This window comes from Thamnophis elegans, chromosome 4, assembly GCF_009769535.1.
Source record: "Thamnophis elegans isolate rThaEle1 chromosome 4, rThaEle1.pri, whole genome shotgun sequence".
In the NCBI taxonomy this organism is placed as follows: domain Eukaryota; kingdom Metazoa; phylum Chordata; class Lepidosauria; order Squamata; family Colubridae; genus Thamnophis; species Thamnophis elegans.
The window spans coordinates 50,961,055-50,982,167 of record NC_045544.1 but is presented as its reverse complement, the minus strand read 5'-3'; the positions used below and the strand labels follow the sequence as shown (position 1 = coordinate 50,982,167).

The window sequence follows — 21,113 nt, the reverse complement described above, 5'->3', positions numbered from 1 at the left end:
CAAAGGTTATATTGGATCTCAATATGATTCCAGTCTCTTTAATCTTTATCTGTCTTTGGGTTTGTAGGGCTAACTCTTTTGTACAGAATTGTGGTACAGCCTGTTTTAATTGACTTTGATATTACATACACACAAACCTACCTTTCTGGTATAATTGGTCGTTTTTGCTACATTGCATCTTATTTTTACTGAGTGTCAGCTAGTCTGCCTGGAAGTTATACAATATGATTTGTAAGACCTGAATTTAAAAACAATAGCTTCAAAAATAAATTGTTCCAAATCATAGCATGTATCATTTTTCATACAGCAGATGGCACTGTGAATGCTCATAAGAAAGAAAGAGAGGAAAAAATTATGCCTGTTTACTGTGTTAAAATTCTGGGACTGAGTTAGTATCTAATAGTTGCCAGAATTCAAGTTACTTTAATTCAGAGCATAATTTACCAGTTATCTGCTCTAAATAGTTCTTCTGGCAATGGATTTAAAATAAGAAAAATAACAATATTAAAAATGAGATAAAACTTTTAAAGATATAATAGTATTGGTTTCTAAAACATGTACAGTGAATAAGTTATTCAGAATTCAATTTTTAGCTCATAAACAAAAAATTATAGTTAAAAGAGATTTTATTTTGTATCTTCTAAAAAATGTTAGATATTTATATCCAAAAACTAGTTATCATTAAGTCTTAAACAATCTTAATCTGGCCTGTTGAGTGCAAACCTCAAAAAAATGGCCTGCCATATACTATTAAAAAACCCGCACAGGATGCAAGGAGGAGATTTCTGCAAGGGGTGGGAAAATTCTGTTTTTCAAATATAATTTAATTAATGATTTCTGCTGAATTGTGGTGTGTGTGTTTTCTTCTGTATTTAGGTAATGGACCGCACCATGATCGAACCATGTTTATAATCCACGCAATTTAGTTGATGGAGTTTACTGCCTCCCAATAGGACACTGGATTGAAGTTTCTGGGCACACAGATGAAATGAAACATACAACTGATTTCTATTTTAATATTGCTGGACATCAAGCTATTCACTGCTCCAGGTAACAAAGAAACAAAATGTGCTGCAGGGTGAATTAGATTTTAACAGGTGTGCCTTATGTGGGGACTTACATAAACATGTGCTGAACATATGTAGTTTCCAGCATTTCTTGCCAGAGACCTGTTCATAGTATTGATACAAATCATTCTGCAGTTTACATTCCAACTTTTCTTCCATATTGGAGGAATGAAAAAAGAAAACTTCAAATCTCTTTCTGATTGTCGTTTGGTTCAATGGTATCATCCCTCTCTGGAGGGATATAGGACCCATTCAGCCAGCCCACCCCTGGTGATCCACAGAACTAAAGGGTTTCCAGAGACAGCTTGAAGTTTCCTCAAGTATTGGGGTAAGTTCAACCTAGGCTTTAGTCGCTGCCTGAAATGGGCAGGTGGCTGTGGTCTTGGATTGCCTCTCCATGTGTGCTTATCTTAGGAAGCACCTTGGTTTACTGATGAGTTCTAGTAGGTAGAAGGTCAGAAGAAATGCTTGGACTATTTTGGGTGAAGGTTCAGAGTGAGTTTGACTGAACATAGGTAATTTGAATTCTGACTGGACAGGTCCAGATGAAATGCCTGGGGTCAGATCAGTGGTGGGTTCCTACCGGTTCGGACCAGTTCAGCCAAACTGGTAGTGGTTTGGCAGCCTGGGTCGCTGGAACCAGCAGTGACCCAGGCCTGCCATGCCCCCGAACCGGTTCCCCGGTCAGCACCATTGGTGCCACCATCTTGTTTTTCAGTTCTGTGCATGCGCAGAACAATTTTAATTGCAGTGCACATCAAGCACGCGGACACAAGGGTCACAATCTGGGTCAGATCTTGCACTGCAATCCGGGATGAGGTTGAACCAGTGACTCCTGAGGAAGTGGATAATACAATTATCAGGTTGACCACCTATTTATTGGATCAACCACCGTTCTGGACTGTGAAAGTAGCCAAGGAAATAGCCTGAGTTTGGGTTGATACTATGGTGTCAATATATTTGGGCAGTACTACTATTTTAAAGAAGGTTATGGTGTGCCCCCTCCTCAAAAGGTCATCCCTGGATGCAATGCTATTAAGTACCTGTAGTCCTGTCTCCAACCTTTTCCTTTTACAGAAAGCTGTTCAAAAGATGGTTGGTCTGCAGTTGATGGGATAAGGGTTGGGGATAGGGGGACCTTTGGGAATAGCATACATTGTTCTTTGATAGTTCTGTTCCTTCCTCTGGGACTGGTTTCAATCAGTATTTGTTTTGGAGGAAGAGGTTGTATTCTAGGCCCTTCCATTTTAGGATGCTGCAGGGCTCAACTGTGTCCTTCCTTTTATTCTATATCTACATTAAATTGCTGTGTGAGGGCATCCACTGGTTTGGCATTTGGTATTCACAGTATGTTGATGATACAGTTATATTTTTCAACCCCAGGCCAGCCAGGGGAAGCTGTTGAGATACTATCCCAGGGCCTGAAAACTATGGTATACATGGAGGTTTCGATGGGGAGGATCTGTCTCTGTCTCAGCCTACCAAGACTGAGTAGCTGTGGTGGTTGGGGCCATCTAGATATGGAAATACTCTACCTTTGGTCTTGATTGGGATTGCACTTCCCCGTTTAAGAGTGGTACACAATCTGGAGTACTCCTAAACTCACCGCTCCTTCTTGATGAGCAGGTAGCAGCTATGGTAAATAGGGCCTTTTGCACAGCTTCATCTTCCTCAGTTGCACTCTTTCCTAGATTAGAAGGCCCTTCATATAGTCAATTACTCTGATAATTTATGACCTGATTGCTGCAATGCATTACATGGGCCCTTGAAGACCACTTGGAAATTTCAACTGCTCCAGAATGCAGTGGCACAGATAGTGATGGGCACGCTTTAGTGTGCCTGTGTGACACTTATGCTTCCCAAGCTGTAATGGTTACTAGTAACTTCCAGGTGCAATTCAGAGTATCGGTTATGACTTGTTAAGCCTACATGGTATAGGGCGTGATTAAGTGAAGGATCATGTATCTCCTGTGGCATCAGCTGGACAGTTTCATCCAACAAAATTGGCTCCAAGTTTACCCAAAAATCCCGTGTGTGTGTGTGTGCTTCAGATCTCAGAGATAAATATTCTGGTTTACTAATACTAAAAAAAATAATAATACAAAACTCCCTTAAGTTGCATCTTGATGACACTGATAGTTTTGGGCAACAAAATGAATGTTGTCACAACTGTTTTATTCAAAGGTGTGTTTTTTTCAGCTTCCCACTCTTATAGCTCCTGGTGGTCTCCATCCAAGAACTAGCCAGATTACTTAGTTCTTTGGAACCAGCCTAGGCTAGCTAAGTGCTACCATCTGCTTTGATTCTCAATGCCATTGGATAGATTAATAATTGGAAAAAGTCAGCATGAAAAACTGCCAGTAATTGACATACTTTTAACAGTACCTGACATTTTGTTGAATGGTTATCTGATTAAAAACCTCAGCAATTACCTTTAATATTGACCACTGTCTTCTTTATTAGCACTATCAAGCAATCCTCCTTTCTGTATTTCAAAACTGAAATATTTATTGCTTTAGTGAACAAAGTCCTCAGCAGCTTTCTACAAATATCTGTAAGTAGATGCTGATCTCTCCACATTCAGCTTCTTGACTAACAGCAGTAATAGCATTGCATTCTAAAGTGAATTAAGAGAGAGGCAAAGATATGAGATAAGAAATTCACTGTGAAGCAGAAAGAACAAAAAAAAAAAAGTAACCACAGGAAAAGAAAAAAGAAGAAAAAGCAGTGGGTCAGAAAGCCAGGCAGTAATAGATATCAGATTAAAAGAAGCTACAGCGACCCTTGAAAATAACAAAGTTTTGTTGTCAGAAAGCAATCTGTCATGCAGCAGAGACAGCTTGCTGCCTTGTAACCCTGATGTAACCAAAGCTGGCTAACATGGAACAAATTATGAGATTTTTCTTATGAGAAAAGTACCTGGGTTTGGTCTTTGTATATTGTGAACCGTAGTTGTCTGTCTTCTGTCTAGCTATCGAGTAAAGCAGTAAGAAAAAATTATCTAAAACTAGTCCTCACTTAGTGACTGCCTTGTACAGCAACCATTCACACTTAAGACAGTGATGAAAAAGTAACTTTGCAGCTCGTCCTCAAATTTGTGACATTTGCAAGTCTGTAAAGCAAAAGGAAGCTGAAGTAAAACCATAATAAACACAGCCACAGTTTCACTTAGCCCTTGTTTTGCTTAATGACCCAGCTGTGATCCCAATTGCAGTTGCTAAACAAGGACTACTCGTACTTAGGGGAGAAAAATGCCTTTTTTAGGAAAGTTATTTTAATTTAGAATACCTCAGTGTAAGTGTAGATGGCAGCATGTGAATGAAATTCAGTCAGTTTTACCAGGAAACGGTCACCTAGCCCAATGTAGTCAGGTACCTGAAACTGATGGCAGCAGCAACCAAAAACATATTTTGTTTTATCCACCATAAAATACACATTCAGAACTAGGTAATTTTGGAGGCAAATCTGGGCAGCATGGGACTACAGGTTGTCCTTGGCTTATGACCAGTCTGTTAGTGACCATTTTAAGTTACAATGGACAGTGGTGGGATTCAATATGTTTTACTACCGGTTCTGTGAGCGTGGCTTGGTTGGCGTGGCTTGGTGGGAGTGGCTTGGCTTGGCTTGGTGGGCGTGGCAGGGAAAGGATATTGTAAAATCTCCATTCCCTCTCCACTCCAGGGGAAAGTTACTGCAAAATCCCCATTTCCTCTCGATCAGCTGGGACTTGGGAGGCAGAGAATAGATGGGGCGGGGCCAGTCAGAGATGATATTTACCGGTATTTTACTCAAAATTTCTGCTGAGCTCCATTTGCAGCCATTTGCAGCATCCTGTGGTCACATGACTGTCACAATTTATGACCAAAGTTGAAGCCTCAGTTACAGTCGTAAAATGAGGACTACCTCTATCAGTACATTAAATGCGGTTCTGAAAATAAATACCAAACTTAATTGAAAATGCCAATTGAAAGTAGGCATAGGTTTTTAAAACTTATTTTTAATTACTCTATAAAAAGTTTCATGCTTGAAATGTATTGAGTTGTTGTTGTTGTTGTTATTGTTAGTCTGAATCAAGCATTTAAAAGATAAACATCTCTTCATTGAAAGTTATGGATTGTAACCTATCAGAATGCTCCATTGTGGGCTGGTAGTTAAAAACTGAGAAAGAATAGTTGGACTAAAATTACTCATCTGACTTCCCTATCTGACAGAGGATTAGAACCTGGTTTCTTCATTGTTGTTTTGAAATGTGTTATTTTATGCTTAAAACCCAGAGAGTCATAAATGGTATTCTCAGGAGACTGACTGTTTCACTTTCCAACTGCTTAGGAACTGTCATTTGCTCCTTCAAGATAAGTTGGGGAATAAGAAGTAATTCCAGTTAGAGAGCTGTAACAGCATGCTCAGAATATATCTTCCCCCCATGTCTTTATGGGATTAACAATATGCTTTGCTTCAAACTTTTTTCCAACCCTTGACAACAACCTGAGAAATTATCAACTCCTTCTGAATGTTATTTAAAGAATCCATTACCTGGTGATATGCAAGTAAATAAAAGCAGGAAATAACATACAAATTAATAGAAGAGCCCTGTATAAAACAGGATTCATATCAGTAAGAATGCTGGCTGTGCACAATGAACAATTTATCTTTGGATGTGACTTTTGTTCCTTTTGAGAAGATGCAGACTTGAGAAGTTCAGACTTTTGCCTCAAGGTTGAACCATTTATTAATTCAGAGATGTCAGGATGAAGAAGGCAAACCAAATGCATTATGACAACCCAAGATCCACCTTGTCCAAATAAATTTTAACAACCCAAGACCTGGTTTAATAGATATAATGCTCAAAGACATATATACCTTTCATTTGAAAGTATCAAAGTAAAGGAGGAGAGTATTTTGGATAGCCTATTAAAGCTAAAAAAAAAAACTACATCCACCAAAGATACATTATTTAATATCTATGTCCTAGCCAAAAGCTTCAGCTAGTGCATATTCATCGATATTCTATGAGAGTCATTAAAATTTCTGGTTGCCATTAATATCTGCACTGAATTATTCATTCAAAAGATAGAGGAGGGGACTTACATCCTTCGTTATCGTTGTTTTTTCTTCAGTTTGAATTAAGTTCAAATGTAATATCTAGTTAAATTTTTAAAGAAAAATGTGAAGGCTAAGTGTTTGGAGTGTTTTTTTTAATTTCAAAATTATAACATAGCTCTATGAAAGGGTAAAGGAACAGCTTTTAACTGGAGTTTCGTGAACCGTGTGATAGGAGCAGAAAGCCAATGCAATGCTCTATAGTTAAAATAATCACTCAGTTATTACAATTGTTGCAGGTCCTACATTGGGAACAAAGTTTTGAGACCCAGTTCTTAATCTTATACAATAAAATTAATTACCATCCCCAATAATCATTGGGATATAATGTGATGAGTTAGAGAACAAAAATAATTATGGTCTGACTATAGATCTATTTCAAGCTATTTAGCTCTCATCAGCTAGCCATACCCTTACTGGGATTTGAACCTGGGCTATATTACATACAAGGCAAACATCTTAGCCATTAGGCCTTTCATCCTGGCTTCGCTGATGACGGATAAGAGCCTGTGGCCTAATGGCTAAGATGTTTGCCTAGTATGTAATATAGCCCAGGTTCAAATCCCAGTAAGGGTATGGCTAGCTGATGAGAGCTAAATAGCTTGAAATAGATCTATACTAGTCTCCCTTTATTTATTTATCAGCACAAATAAACACACACACACACACACACACACACACACATATTTATATATATATAAAGAGTGACTACTGGCCCTAATTAAAATAGGCTCAATAACTTTCTAATCATCTATAATTGTTTCTAACAGAGGCAAATGGGATGTCCATTTTGAAGTTAGTTGAAAATTAGCTACTGATTTCACTCGTTCAAAACTCAAATGGTTCATAAATATTAGGTCTGAAGACTAAAGAGGGGTTTGTGTGTGCTTCACTTTGATAAAGGCTTTGATGCTGATCAAGGCAGGCAGCCTCCATGCTTTTGAGAAGTAGAGCATCTTACTTTTTCCATGCTGAGGAACTATTTCCCTCCAACAATTAGTGTCAAAAGTCACTTCACAAAGCAAAGCAGTGGCGTTTCACCCCGATATATCATACATTTAAACACCACATGCAAATAGATGAGCTGAAATATGCAGCTGTCTAAAGATGCTTATAGATAATTTGCAGATTGACCCAGATGTAAGAATACCAATTTCTGCAGCTTCAATATGTATGTGTGTATATACATTTATGTATAAACATGCATAAACAATCTAAACATTCCATCTATCTATCTATCTATCTATCTATCTATCTATCTATCTATCTATCTATCTATCTATCTATCTATCTATCATCTATCAGAGATATGCAGAAAACAACATTGACAAGAAACATGAGTGAGTAATAAATAAGAGCCAAACTCATTTTGCTTATCATCCTAGCTCCTGGCTCCTAGTAGGCATTTCTAGGTGCTGGTTGTCACCTTTAAAACTATACATGGGGCCAGGACTTCTTTTCCCATATATTTTCTGACCAATCCATTAGCTCTACAGAGTGAGCATTCAGAGTCACTTGAAGAGTTGCTTCTCTATCATAGTGCCTGTCCCATGAAACAGCCTCTTCCTAGAGATGGCCCTGAATCTCGTGATATTTCAGAAGGCCATAAAGATCTGGCTTTTCCTTCAAGCATTGCAGCTTGGCTGTTAATTATAGGAGCTCTTTGTCATCCAAGGTTTGGATAAATACAGTAGTTGATTGAATAACAGAAACTATCTTCCTTTCCCTCTTATCACTTGTATGGGCATCATATGTTACTATCTCTTCAAATACTACCATAGGGCAGAGATCTATGCAATATATCTACAGTAAGCCTATTGGGACCCATGTTCTACAAGATCAGACTTTAGACATGCAATCAAACTAGTTTTCTACAACAGTATTAACCTCTAGGTATGTTAGGATTGCAATTATCTGATTTCTCAACCATCTGGAGATGTAGCCCTAATATTTCTGGACAATCAGGAAAGGTAGTAATAATGAGCCTGACAATCATGAAGTATTTTGTGAAATTGAATCAGAACACTTAATGGGCAAGTACAGTGAACTATAAATCTTGTAAGTATAGTACAGTTTAAGTAGATAATAAAAATGGGAGTCAGTGCTGGATTTAAGAAGAGAATGCACAGATACCAATAGAAGTAAAACCAGCACTATAAGTTAATGGCAGGTAAAGTAACTTAATTTTGACAAGTATTCACTTTAATCATAAGAAACAACCGTAGAAAGCTGTATTATAAATAAACAAGTTAAATTCATCACTTCATTATAGATAAACAAATTTACTGAAATCTGCTTACAGAGGCTTGCTTTTACACCGCTTTTTGACATGGTTGAATTGCTTATAAAACTAGACAATGGTTACAAGGTTGGTAATTTTCTAATGCTTCACAGTGCAAAATGGTGTCAGAGCAGCAGTGACATTTTACAACTGCAGTCTTTTAATGTCTCCATAGGTAAAAACAGGAGTCATACAATTAATTGAAAAAAAATTGTTTTAGTTTCATCTGCATTCAAAGTGATTTGGCAAATTTAATTAAGAATGTGCAGAGTTAGAAAGGAAATCATCCATTCTTTCTTTGCATTGATATTGTTAAAATAATTTAATGTCTTGCGACAGAAGAGTAATTGTAAAAGTGACGTTATAAAACCCTATGTTTTCTTAATATCTATTTACTGCATTTTTAAATTGAACATTTTCAAAACCAGCCTCAATCCTCTTAGTGTTGTTACATTGTATAGAAAGTAAAGAAGATGATCTTGATGGATATATGTACAATTCATTGCTAGGGTGTTGAGAAATGATACATATTTCATTTCCACAACAAACAGTTGATGTTTGTAAGCAACTCAGATAGACACCTCCCTCATAGGGGAAAGGCACTATGAAGGTAGAAATAGCAGTTAGACTTATATACAAAGCTTCTTGGTGCTTTATACCCCCCTCTAAGCAGTTTACAGAATCATCATATTGCCCCCAACAATTTGGGTCCTCATTTTACCAACCTCGAAACAATGGATGGCTGAGTCAACTGGTCAGGATTGAACTCCTGGTTGCGGGCAAAACTAGCCTACAGTACTGCATTCTAACCACTGTGCCACCAAAGCTCTAATGAAGATAAGTCTTCATTGGAAAGTGTGCATTGTAATTTGTTCTTAGATCCCTCATCTGAGGATATTTAATTGAGGATTCTTTCATGCTATTCTTTATGGCACCCAAGACTGAATGACTATAGATTATTGTTTTGCCCTTCTTATCTCTTCAGGACTGGCTTCCCTATCCATTTTCCATTAGTATCATTGAACCATGGATAATGAATATTTTCAGCTAGATATAAAGTCTAAACAACATCATTCACAATCTTTTGTTTAGCCAATTTGTCTTGTGTACGCTTGTTTTTTATGAGTCTATAGTGCCATCTGATTTACTCATTTAATGCTTTTCTTTCTCTTGTCTTTCTTCAAATATGTAAAGACTTTAGGTGAGAGTTTTAAGTTCTAGTAATTTTAAGGAATCCTTGAACTTGATCACAGGAAAGCCTCTTAAATACCACTGTTCAAGGAGCAGTATAGTATTTTTTTAAAAAAAAATATTGTGATTCATTTATACTGTACTTTCCCTTCCCTTCCTGCAACATATACTAACTTTTAATGTGAGTTTTGAAGTAAGGACCACATAACTTGTCATGTAAAATAGGATACAGAACTATCCTTCTGAAGATAATTGTTTGGATCATTCCACAGGCACAGTATCAAAGAGAAAACTGGTCTTAGGAATTGTCATCTGTTAGAAATGCCTTATGATCAAAATCAGACTCAGAGCATAATTGTCAAGCTTCGAAGCATAGGCATGCTGGTTTCATGATGTACTCAATAATTTTGTTCTGCACATGCCACGTCTTGAATAACATTGTGTAATGAAATGACTTTGCTATCTAAGAGTTAACAGACTTGGAGCACAGGGATGAAAAGCCAAAAACTTCAAGGAAAGTAAAAATATAGTTATCCTCCCTTTCCCCCTCACAGTCTTTGACTTACTGTTGCATGCAACATTATATACCAGGATAAAGGAAGAAACCCAGGCAATTCAAATTTGATATTCTTTTCTGCAACTCAACTGATGACTTGAAAAAGAAATAGAATCTATAATAATAAATTTGAATTTATCAAACAAATGATTGGGTAATAAGTATTGATTAAACTGTAATTTTTACAATGTTCTTCATTCTTGAATTATTCATTTTTCAACTATCATGATTATCTGTACTTTTAAAGAATAAGTTTTAATAAATGAAGTAGGTTTTTTTTTTCAGTATTCTGCAATAACAAAGTTAGTGGCTAAACTATAAAAGCCGAATTAATTTTCTGTACTAGTTTAGTTTATATGCTTTAGCAAGCGTATAGTGAATCATCCTGAAAATTCCCTGTAAGAGTTTCTTGGTGATTGACAAAAAGCATTGCCAGCCAAAGATAAAATGTGTCCTAATTTATTTATATCTCTGGCAAAAATTATCAAAAAGAGTTCCAATTCATATACCCTGTTTCCCCAAAAATAAGCCCTACCCCCAAAATACATCCTACTTAAAACCCCGCACAGCCACCCATCCAGCCATTCTATCTAGTTGCTTGCAGTGCTGCAGCCATGAGGCGTGGCAGGGTGGTGGTAGAGCCACCCCATGTGCTCCACACTGGCTTACCTCATGGCCAACCCATCCACACCCTGACACCTGCTGTGTACTTACACATACTTACAGCCATGTGCATCAGGAGCCCACAAGGCTGCAGCCCCACTTCTTTTGCTTGCTCGCGGCCTCAACGGAGCAGGAGGCCAATTGCTGACATAGATTCTAAAATGCTTCTGTTTTGCCAGAAAGATTTCCAGAGATATTTAAGTTCAGTGCCCAAATCATCATCCCAATGTTTTTTCAAGTTTATCAAAAGACTGATTGTACTTAATTAAATACATAATGTAACAATTAAAATAAGTTTTTACTTGTGTTCTTAAAATATATTAATAGTCTTGATTGATTCAATCCATATAGGTTATGGTGGAATGATTGTACTTCATTAATTTCATATTAGTTTAATACTTGGGTCTATTTCTTTTTTTAAAAAAATATTCAGAAATCACAGGATGGTGATGTACAATCTTATCTCTAATTCTATAAGTTTCTCCATCTTCTTACAATAAATAAATTATTCTCACCTTGATCCCCTTCCTAACATGTCTCTAAGTCTTTGAAAGCTGACAATCCTTGTTGTGTTTCAGGCCAAACACAATCATTTAAATACATTCTTGGTAATTTATTTTCTGATGTTAATCAATTTCTCTGTCTAGTCAAACACTCACTATCTTAGACGTAGATGAAAGAGAGAATTACTTTGTTCAGGGGGCTGAATTTCTGGAAAGAAATATAAGAAAATGCAAGGCTCATAGATCATATAAATGGCTCTCTAGTTAAAATTGCATCATCCAGTGTTTAGTATATTAGTTATTATTATGAGAAAACAAAACCATTATAAAGAAGCACATTTCTGGAAGACTTAAACCAATATCATTAAAATACAATTAAATGTGACAAGCCTTGTATCTATGAAAAGAATGATAGAATTTGCTTTCATAATATATAGTGACAGTCCTCACAAGAATGAGGTAATTTGACAAATATATTACTCTCTAAGGATTTCTTAAGTTGATATTAAGTATATTGTCTTTTGAGTAAATTGCTAGAATGTGAATGATAATGCAATACAAGTGATTGATAATCTGTTTCACAATACCCAAACTAATTCACTGGCAGTCTCATTTAGAAGTCCAAATAACTGAACTAAGTATCAATAACAAATTATTCAGCTAAATGTTGGTCCATTGCTTGATTTCTCTGGGAAAAAATTGACAGCAGATTTTTAATGTACAATGTTATATTTTGTGTCCAAGAAGTAACAGTTGTTGTAATGTATGAAAAATTATCTGGCCAGCTATGAAGTGGACGTCTTAGGGTGCTAGGGAGTGTTATCAGAAAATACATTTTTCTTTGTCCTTCATGAAAACCTTGAATTTGGCTTAAGGGGGTTCGTTCTAGCCTGTACACATGATTCTTTCTTTCCTTCATTTCTTTGTTGAATTTCAAGTTCCTAGTGATATTTGGTAACTTTTTATTTTAACATGAATTGTAGAAAATTACTATCCCTCAATTAATCATGTTACTGACTTAGATTAATCACTAAAGTCTTTTAACATTCATTAGTTCAATATTTTTCTCTTTTAACAGGATATTGCCAAATCTGTGGTTAGGAAGTTGCCCTCGTCAAGTGGAACATGTGACTGTCAAACTTAAACATGAGTTGGGCATTACCTCTATAATGAACTTCCAGACTGAATGGGATGTGGTTCAGAATTCCTGGGGATGCAACCGCTATCCAGAACCAATGAGCCCAGAAGTTCTCATGAAGTTGTACAAAGAAGAAGGCCTTGCTTATGTCTGGATGCCAACACCAGACATGAGCACTGAAGGTAATATTCACATTCCATCTCTAGGAAAGCATCCATTCAATGATATAGTTGAATAATATAGCTTTACAAATTTACTGTTAATCTCGGGTGTTTGCCTTATGGTACTGATAGAGAATCCTAAGGATTTAACAAGCAAATCTCACAGGAGTTCATTTTAAGCATAATAGCTAATTATGCATTTTGTATTCCTAGACCATACTAAATATTCAGCAATATTTAAAGGAAATACCTGTTTTTATGGTAGAGATTAATAATATGATAGTGTTGTTTGTAAAATAAGAAAAACATGTTTACTCAATAGGCTATAATTAATTTCTATCCGTTCTAATAAAAGCGTATAGTAATTTAATATACGTATATATAGAAATGTGGTAGAACAACATGGTGACCTACAGGTAAAGATGCTCCCCTCCCACTTAGAAGGTTGAGAACTCAATCCTAGGTAGCAACAGATGTTTCTCTTAGGGTGCAAAGAGAAAATATCTGCTGCAAACTCCATGTAGGTGTCAGGAAGGGCATCTGGCCAGTAAATGCTCAGCTCCATCTAGGCGTCTTGACTCTACCCTGAATTAAGGGATTACAAATTCATAAAATATAAATATAAATAAATGTGGCAGCAGGATGGAGCTCAAAAGTAAAATGATTTGCTTGAACACATATATTTTCTTTGCCCTAGGAATTATCATAAAATTATCATAAAATCACAATTAATTAAGATCATTTAATTAAGGTCACTTTTGTGCATCTGAATTATTTATTCAAAATTGCATGCTGCAATAAATGTATTATGCTCTGAAGTACTTTAAGATTCTGGGTATTTGTAAGGCAACTAACATATTTTTCAGAGTATAAGACACACCTTTTGCCCTCAAAAAAGAGGTTGAATATCTGGGTGCATCTTATACACTGAATACAGCATTTTTTGCCTTCTGAAACCCCGCCCCCTTCCCCAAAATGGCTATGCATAGTTTTTAGAAGGCTTTCAGAGATCTGGGGGCTGGGAAGGGCAGAAATGAGCAAAAAAATGGGCCATTTTTTGCTCATTTTTGCCCCTCCAAGCCCCCAGGAGCACTCTATAAGACTCCTAAAGGTTTAGGTTTAGGTTTATTAGCATTTGTAGGCCGCCCTTTTCCCTGAGGGGACTCAGGGCGGCTCACAGAAAACCAGGGAGGGGGGAATACAGCATTAAGACAACAACATATAATAAAATAGTAAACAACATACATTCATCATTCGGGCGGGGTAGCGATTCTTATCCCCAGGCCTGACGGGCGAGCCAGTTCTTCAAGGCTATGCGGAAGGCTCGGACGGTGGAGAGGGTACGAATCTCCACGGGGAGCTCGTTCCAAAGGGTCGGGGCTACTGCTGAGAAGGCCCTCCTCCTTGTAGTTGCCAGCCGACACTGGCTGGCCGATGGAATACGGAGGAGGCCTAGTCTATGGGATCTTATAGGTCGTAGGGAGGTAATTGGCAGAAGGCGGTCTCTCAAGTATCCAGATCCACTGCCATGTAGGGCTTTATGGGTGATTAATAGCACCTTGAAGCGCATCCGGAGATCGACAGGTAGCCAGCGCAGCTCGCGGAGGATGGGTGTTATGCGGGTGAATCGGGGTGCACCCGCGATCACTCGCGCGGCCGCGTTCTGCACTAGCTGAAGTCGCCGGATGCTCCTCAAGGGCAGCCCCATGTAGAGCACATTGCAGTATTCCAGCCTAGAGGTCACAAGGGCCCGAGTGACTGTTGTGAGGGCCTCCCGGTTCAGGTAGGGTCGCAACTGGCGCACCAGGCGTACCTGGGCGAATGCCCCCCTGGTCACAGCCGTTAAATGGTGGTCGAATGACAGCTGTGGATCCAGGAGGACTCCCAAGTTGCGGACCCTCTCTGAGGGGTGTAAAATTTGACCCCCCAGCCTGAGAGTTGGAATATTGGCCAAATCTTTGGGAGGAAAACACAACAGCCACTCGGTCTTTTCTGGGTTGAGCACAAGCTTGTTAACCCTCATCCAGTCCATAACGGCTTCAAGACCCCGGCCCATCACGTCAACCGCTTCATTGATTTGGCACGGGGCGGACAGATACAGTTGAGTATCGTCCGCGTATTGATGGTATCTAATCCCGTGCCTGCGGATGATCTCTCCCAGCGGTTTCATGTAGATGTTGAATAGTAGGGGGGATAAGACCGAACCCTGCGGCACCCCATAATTTAGGGGCCTTGGGGACGATCTCTCCCCTCCCACTAACACCGACTGCGACCTGTCCGAGAGGTAGGAGGAGAACCACCGTAGCACGGTGCCTCCCACTCCCACCTCCCGCAGTCGTCGCAGAAGGATACCATGGTCGATGGTATCGAAAGCCGCTGAGAGGTCAAGGAGGACCAGGATGGAGGGATGTCCTTCATCTCTGGCTCTCCAAAGATCATCCATCAATGCGACCAAAGCGGTTTCTGTGCTGTAACCGGGTCTGAAGCCTGACTGGAAGGGGTCTAGATAGTTTGCTTCCTCCAAGGACCGTTGGAGCTGGAAGGCCACCACCTTCTCAACAACCTTCCCCAGGAAGGGAAGGTTGGAGACCGGGCGATAGCTGTTAAGAACAGCTGGATCCAAGGATGGTTTCTTCAGGAGGGGTCTCACCACCGCCGCTTTCAGTGCGGCGGGGAAGTTCCCCTCCCGAAGGGAGGCGGTTACAACTGCCTGGATCCAGCCTCGTGTCACCTCACTGCAGTTAACAACCAGCCATGAGGGACACGGATCCAGAACACAGGTGGAGGAACTTACAGCTCTCATGGCCTTGTCCACATCCCCGGGGGTAACGTCCTGAAACTCAACCCAGAGCTGTTCTACTTGATCCCCCTGTGCCTCGGCTGGAACTGCAGGTGTGGAGTCCAAGTCCGACCGAAACCGAGCAATTTTGTCCGCTAAGAATTGGGCATATTCTTCAGCTCTGCCCTGCAGGGGTTCCCCCGTCTCCCTTTTGTTCAGTAGGGAGCGGGTTATCCTGAACAGGGCGGCTGGACGGGACTCAGCGGATGCAACCAGGGTGGCTATGTGCAATCTTTTTGCTGCCCTAAGTGCCCTAGTATATTCCCTGGTGCAGGTGGTTACCATTGCTCGGTTCGATTCGGACTTATCGGACCTCCAACGGTGCTCTAGGCATCTCCTCCGGCGCTTCATCTCCCGGAGCTCCTCGGTAAACCAAGGGGGTCTCCGGGATCCGCCGCCTCGGAGGAGCCGCAGTGGCGCAATCTGGTCGAGGGCCTCTGACGCTGCCAAGTGCCACGCAGCAGCCAGAGTCTCCACCGGACTGTGGGCGAAAGTGTCAGGAATAACCCCAAGCTCTGTCTGGAACCTTGATGGCTCCATAAGACGCCTGGGGCGGAACCACCTGGTCGGTTCCTCCTCCCTACAGTGGGGGTTTGGCCTCCGGAAGTCGAGCCTCAGTAGGCAATGGTCTGACCACGACAGGGGTATGATGTCGCTCCCCCTCAGACCAAGATCATAAATCCACTGCTCCGAGAGAAATACGAGGTCAAGCATGTGTCCCGCTGAGTGGGTTGGGCCTCGAATTACTTGGGTCAAGCCCATGGCTGTCATGGAAGCCATGAACTCCTGCGCCCCATCAGAGTTTTCACCGATAAGAAAAGAAGTCTTTAGAGAAAAGGCTATTCATGCCCTTTTTTGACAAAAAACGGACCCATTTTTGTGAAAATCGGGCCATTTTTGGGAGGTTTGCAGAGTGCAAAAACTTTTTTAATTTGCCTGTTCAAAACCTTGGTGCATCTTATACTCCAATGTATCTTATACTCTGAAAAATATGGTAATTAATAGGGTCATAACTATGAGTTTGTAAAATGCTACATGATTAATCAATTTTACTGTATTTTCCTAAAATAGCTTTTAAACTAGATCAATATTATTCCAATAACACTTCTCATATTTGTAATAGTCCAGATAGCAGGATCTAAAAAGAAGCTTATTTATCTATTACTTATCAGAATAATTGTGCCTCACCTTCTTGAATTAAAACTAAAAAAGAACAAAACAAAATTTAACTGACAGAATAGCCAGCCAATAATTAATAAAATCCCAATGAGACTAATAAAAAATTAAAAATCAGCAAGTCCATAAAGAGAGCCCCAAAAAATAACCAGGTGCCCAACTTGCCTTCTGAAAAAGTATAGCCTTTTTATCAAGCAGGAAACTTTCCCTGAAGAATTTTAACATGTAATGCTTCTGTTTGTTGTTCATGTCAATCCTATTAAACCTATTGCTCATATCTCAATCGGGAAAGAAGAATTGGAGCACTCCTGAAATGAAAATATTAAGGTATAGAAAGCTTATGTTTGGCCAGTTTTTGAGTAGAGAGTAAGGGAGAATATTCCCTTTATGTTTGTTGAATGTTTATCATTTTAAATTAATTAGGCTAATATGACCTTCAGACTGAGCATTTTTTTAAAAAAACTTTATCTTCTGAAAGACATTCCTTCTCCTTGTGTTCAATTGGCTTTATTAAAGCCATGTTTACAGCCATGTCTGATCATGTCTTAAATGAACTATGAAGAACACAGTTTCATTAGAAATAATGATACTCATTTAATAATGAGTATAATAATAGTATAATAATGATATTATATAAACAGAATATGAGGTTTTATATTTTTCATCAATAGTTTTATAGGAGCAAATAGCACATGGTGCTTTTAGTTCACCACATATTCCCACAGTATTCAAATTAATCTTTGGGCCAACTAGATGTTGGGCAATGTTAGATTGTTCTGTGAGCATTTAAAAACATTTGAAAAGCAGACTTTAGAAGATGCATTAAGCAGAACAACATGGGTGGGAGGCTAAAACTTTTCCTTGGTCAGCTGTGTTTGACGTTTTTCTAGTTGCTTCTTGTTTGATGTTGAAAGTCTGCATTCAATCATTTAAATTCTTCTTATTGATCAAAGCCTTTGCCTTCTGTCTTTCTTTGGTTATAGTGAAAGGTAGTTCTGAAAGTCACCTGAATTTCTTTTTTAAATTTTGGGGAATATTTTTGTCTGCTTCATTTTTCATGTGATGTCTCTTACTTCTTTCCATAGCCATATCCATTGCCTTCAAACCCTGCATGAAAGGCAGCTATAAATCCAGTACATCAAAATAAATATTGCATTCAGACTGTATGTTCCCCAGCTGCCAGCATAACTATATCCTTTTTTTTTCTTTGCAAAACTTATTCTGTATTTTGGACACCTAAATTTATTCTGCACTTAGAAGTGTGGTAGCTATTTGGATTGCATTTATCCATCTTCAGTTTCCATTAAGTAACTTGATTGCGACATTGTCCATCTGGTGATGTCTATTCATAAAGCTTCTATTTATTTTGGCTGAAGCAGGTTTGGTCAAAAATGAACAAAGAATTCTTTCTGTAAAATTCTATCAACCCTTTTTGTCCTATTCGGGGTGCATATTCCAATTCAAATCCTCTTAATTCCAAGTATATCTTTTTCTCCAACTGTCCATCCAATCATCCTGTTAGTGGATTACATTCTTTCTGTCATCTTGTTTATCACTTCTTACATTTTTCCATTTACATCCAGGATGTGAGGGGTCTGTAGATATTTTCACAGCTTTCGTTTTGACTATTGTGCAGTATATAGGTCCTTAATAGCCAAGGTGGCGCAGTGGTTAAATGCAGCACTGCAGGCTACTGCTAGATCAGCAGGTCAGCGGTTCAAATCTCACCGGCTCAGGGTTGACTCAGCCTTCCATCCTTCCGAGGTGGGTAAAATGAGGACCCAGATTGTTGGGGGCAATATGCTGACTCTCTGTAAACCGCTTAGAGAGGCCTGAAAGACCTATGAAGCGGTATATAAGTCTACTGCTATTGCTATTGCTATTGCTATTGCTAATGCAAAACAGGTTGGTAGCAATTGTTTTTTGTACAGTTCTAATTATTCGTTGAAGTCTGTGTCTGTCTTATTTGGTTGCAGAGCCAAACCAGATAGTTCTAGAGGTGCAGATGACAGACTTAATAATTCCTCTGTAGAACTAAATCAGCAGCTCCTTGGGCAGTTTGAGCTTTCTGAGTTGGCGCAGAAAGAACATTCTTTGTGGTGCTTTTTTGATGATGTTTTTGATGTTAGGTATCTGTTCTGACCCCCCTCGTCCCACACCAACACACACTCTGAGCCAAAGATAAGTTACGGCATTTAATTAACAGGCAGACAGGTCCTTGGCAGCAAATTGGCACAGACAAGTTTAGGCAGCAATCCAGCCTGCCAAACTCACAATAATGTTCTCCGACATTAATTCCTGTGTTGACTTCTGCAAGAAGGGCGTGTGCACAAGCAGTCTTTTTATAGTCTGGAGAGGAGCCTAATGACCACCAGCTGAGTGCAATTACCTCCTGTAACTGTGCAACTATTCCTGACATCTATTAGCTCTTCGGTGCCGGGCATCCAGGAACAACTCACTGCTGGGGTCCGGCTTACTCTCCCTTGTCTCCTCCCCACTGGTCCAAGGCTCAGGCACCTCCTGGTGGCCAACCAGCCTCTCTGCGCCCTGCTCGGAGTCGGAACCCTGTCCAGGGTCCTCCACAGTCTGGTTGCCCTGGAACTGAGGAAAGACTTTTCCTTGGCCACGCCTCCAGGCGTGCCTAATCCCCAGAAATTTGAGACACTTTGGCCGTGGAGATGCAGCTGAAGACGACCGTAGAATGGAACTGTGTTGACACGACGATCCGTAACCCCGGACAGACCAGGGTGGGTTGGACTCTCCCGCAGTGTGCAGAAAAGGACCCTTCAGGTAAGACCAATGGTCGTTTTCCTGCACACTGCTTAGAGAGTCCAAGCTGTGGGACATACCCAAGTTAATGTCCATCTGGGTGGGCAGAATCAGAGTCACGGGTTACGACAGAAGAAGTCACTGCCTGCAGCACCCACCTGCCAAAGGCCGCCTCAGCTGAAGCAAACGTGTCTAACTTATAGTGTCTGATGAACGGAGACAGTGTAGACCACGCGGCTGCCCTGCAGATCTCCTCGATTGGCGCCTGCGTGGCCCAAGCTGCAGAAGTCGCCGAGCCGTAATTCGGAGAGGGACCGCTCTCGACTGTAGTTCGTACGCAGATGCAATACAGGCTCTGAGCCATCTGCCAATCATGGACAAGGAGACCTTTTTCCCCAGCGATCCGGGCTGGAAAGATATAAAGAGAGCCTTGGACTTCTGGAAATCCGAGGTGCGATGGACGTAGATTTTTAGTGCTCGTTGCACGTCAAGTTTGTGCCACTTGCGCTCGTTCGGATGCGAAGGATGCGGGCAAAAGTTCGGCAACACAACCTCCTGCGCCCTGTGGTACCAGGAATTGACCTTAGTGAGAAAGGTCGGATCAAGCCGCAAAACAACCCTGTCGGAATGAACGACGCATAAGTCCTGTCGCATCGACAGAGCCGCCAGCTCCGAGATCCGATGGGCGGAGGTGATGGCGATAAGAAAAGAAGTCTTTAGAGAAAGAAGGCGGGGCTTAGCAGTGAGAAGATGGAGTTTCAGGCTACTCCTGAAATTCCTCTATACCAAAGGATTTTTGGACGGGTTCTTTGAACTCTAGCTGTCCCGGAGACGACAGTGAAGGTGGGGAGGGACCCAGGACCCCAGAGATATCCGCAAATCTCGGGGGGGGGGGTATTAACTCCTCGTGCCAATTCCTTTTTGGATTAGCTGCGTGCTAACTGAAACTGCAGGTTGCCCCTAAGAATGGAAGAAGTGATGTCATCTGGTAAGCTGATTTTATTATCCAAGAGAGACTGTTCGTGTTAAAAAATTAAGCTAATTGAACCCAAAGAACAGGAAGATTTAGCGGCGAATTGGCTTTCTCTAATGGATTTATGACTGGTGGTTACTTTACTTCTTAAATGCTTCAAGAAACCCCGCGACATCACAGCACAAATTATAGTCAATGGAAATTTAACAGACTCTTTTCAAATTGGAAAAGGTACAAGACAGGGCTGTCCTTTGTCCCCATTATTGTTTATTATAACTTTGGAAGTATTGTTGAATAAAATACGGGGCTTGGATGGTTTAAAAGGGATCAAGATTAGGCAGCAAGAATATAGAGTCCGCGCTTTTGCGGATGATTTGGTCATAATATTGGAACAACCGCAGGAATCCAGTATGGTTTTAATGAATACGATTAATCAATATGGTCAAGTGTCGGGTTTTAAAATAAACTTAGGAAAAACCAAAATATTAGCTATAAATATGAATATTAAACAAAAGGAAGAATTAGGAGTGATGCTAGGATGTGAGGTAGTTTAAAAAGTCAAATATCTTGGAGTTAACATTTTAACTTCAAATGGGAAATTATATAAGCATAATTATGAACCACTTTGGCATAGCATACAGACAGAGATGAAAAAATGGGAGAAATTGCACTTATCTTTGCTGGGTAGGATAGCGG

At 40.0% G+C, this 21,113-nt stretch overlaps 1 protein-coding gene across 1 annotated transcript in view; it reads left to right on the top strand.

Annotated features, from left to right (window-relative positions):
* EPM2A (EPM2A glucan phosphatase, laforin) overlaps positions 1 to 21,113 on the top strand; it is a 59,192-nt gene that overhangs the window by 20,101 nt on the left and 17,978 nt on the right. Inside the window, 3 exon segments of the mRNA XM_032216527.1 lie at positions 877 to 897; positions 900 to 1,050; positions 12,440 to 12,681. Coding sequence (XP_032072418.1) covers positions 877 to 897; positions 900 to 1,050; positions 12,440 to 12,681 — 414 coding nt within the window.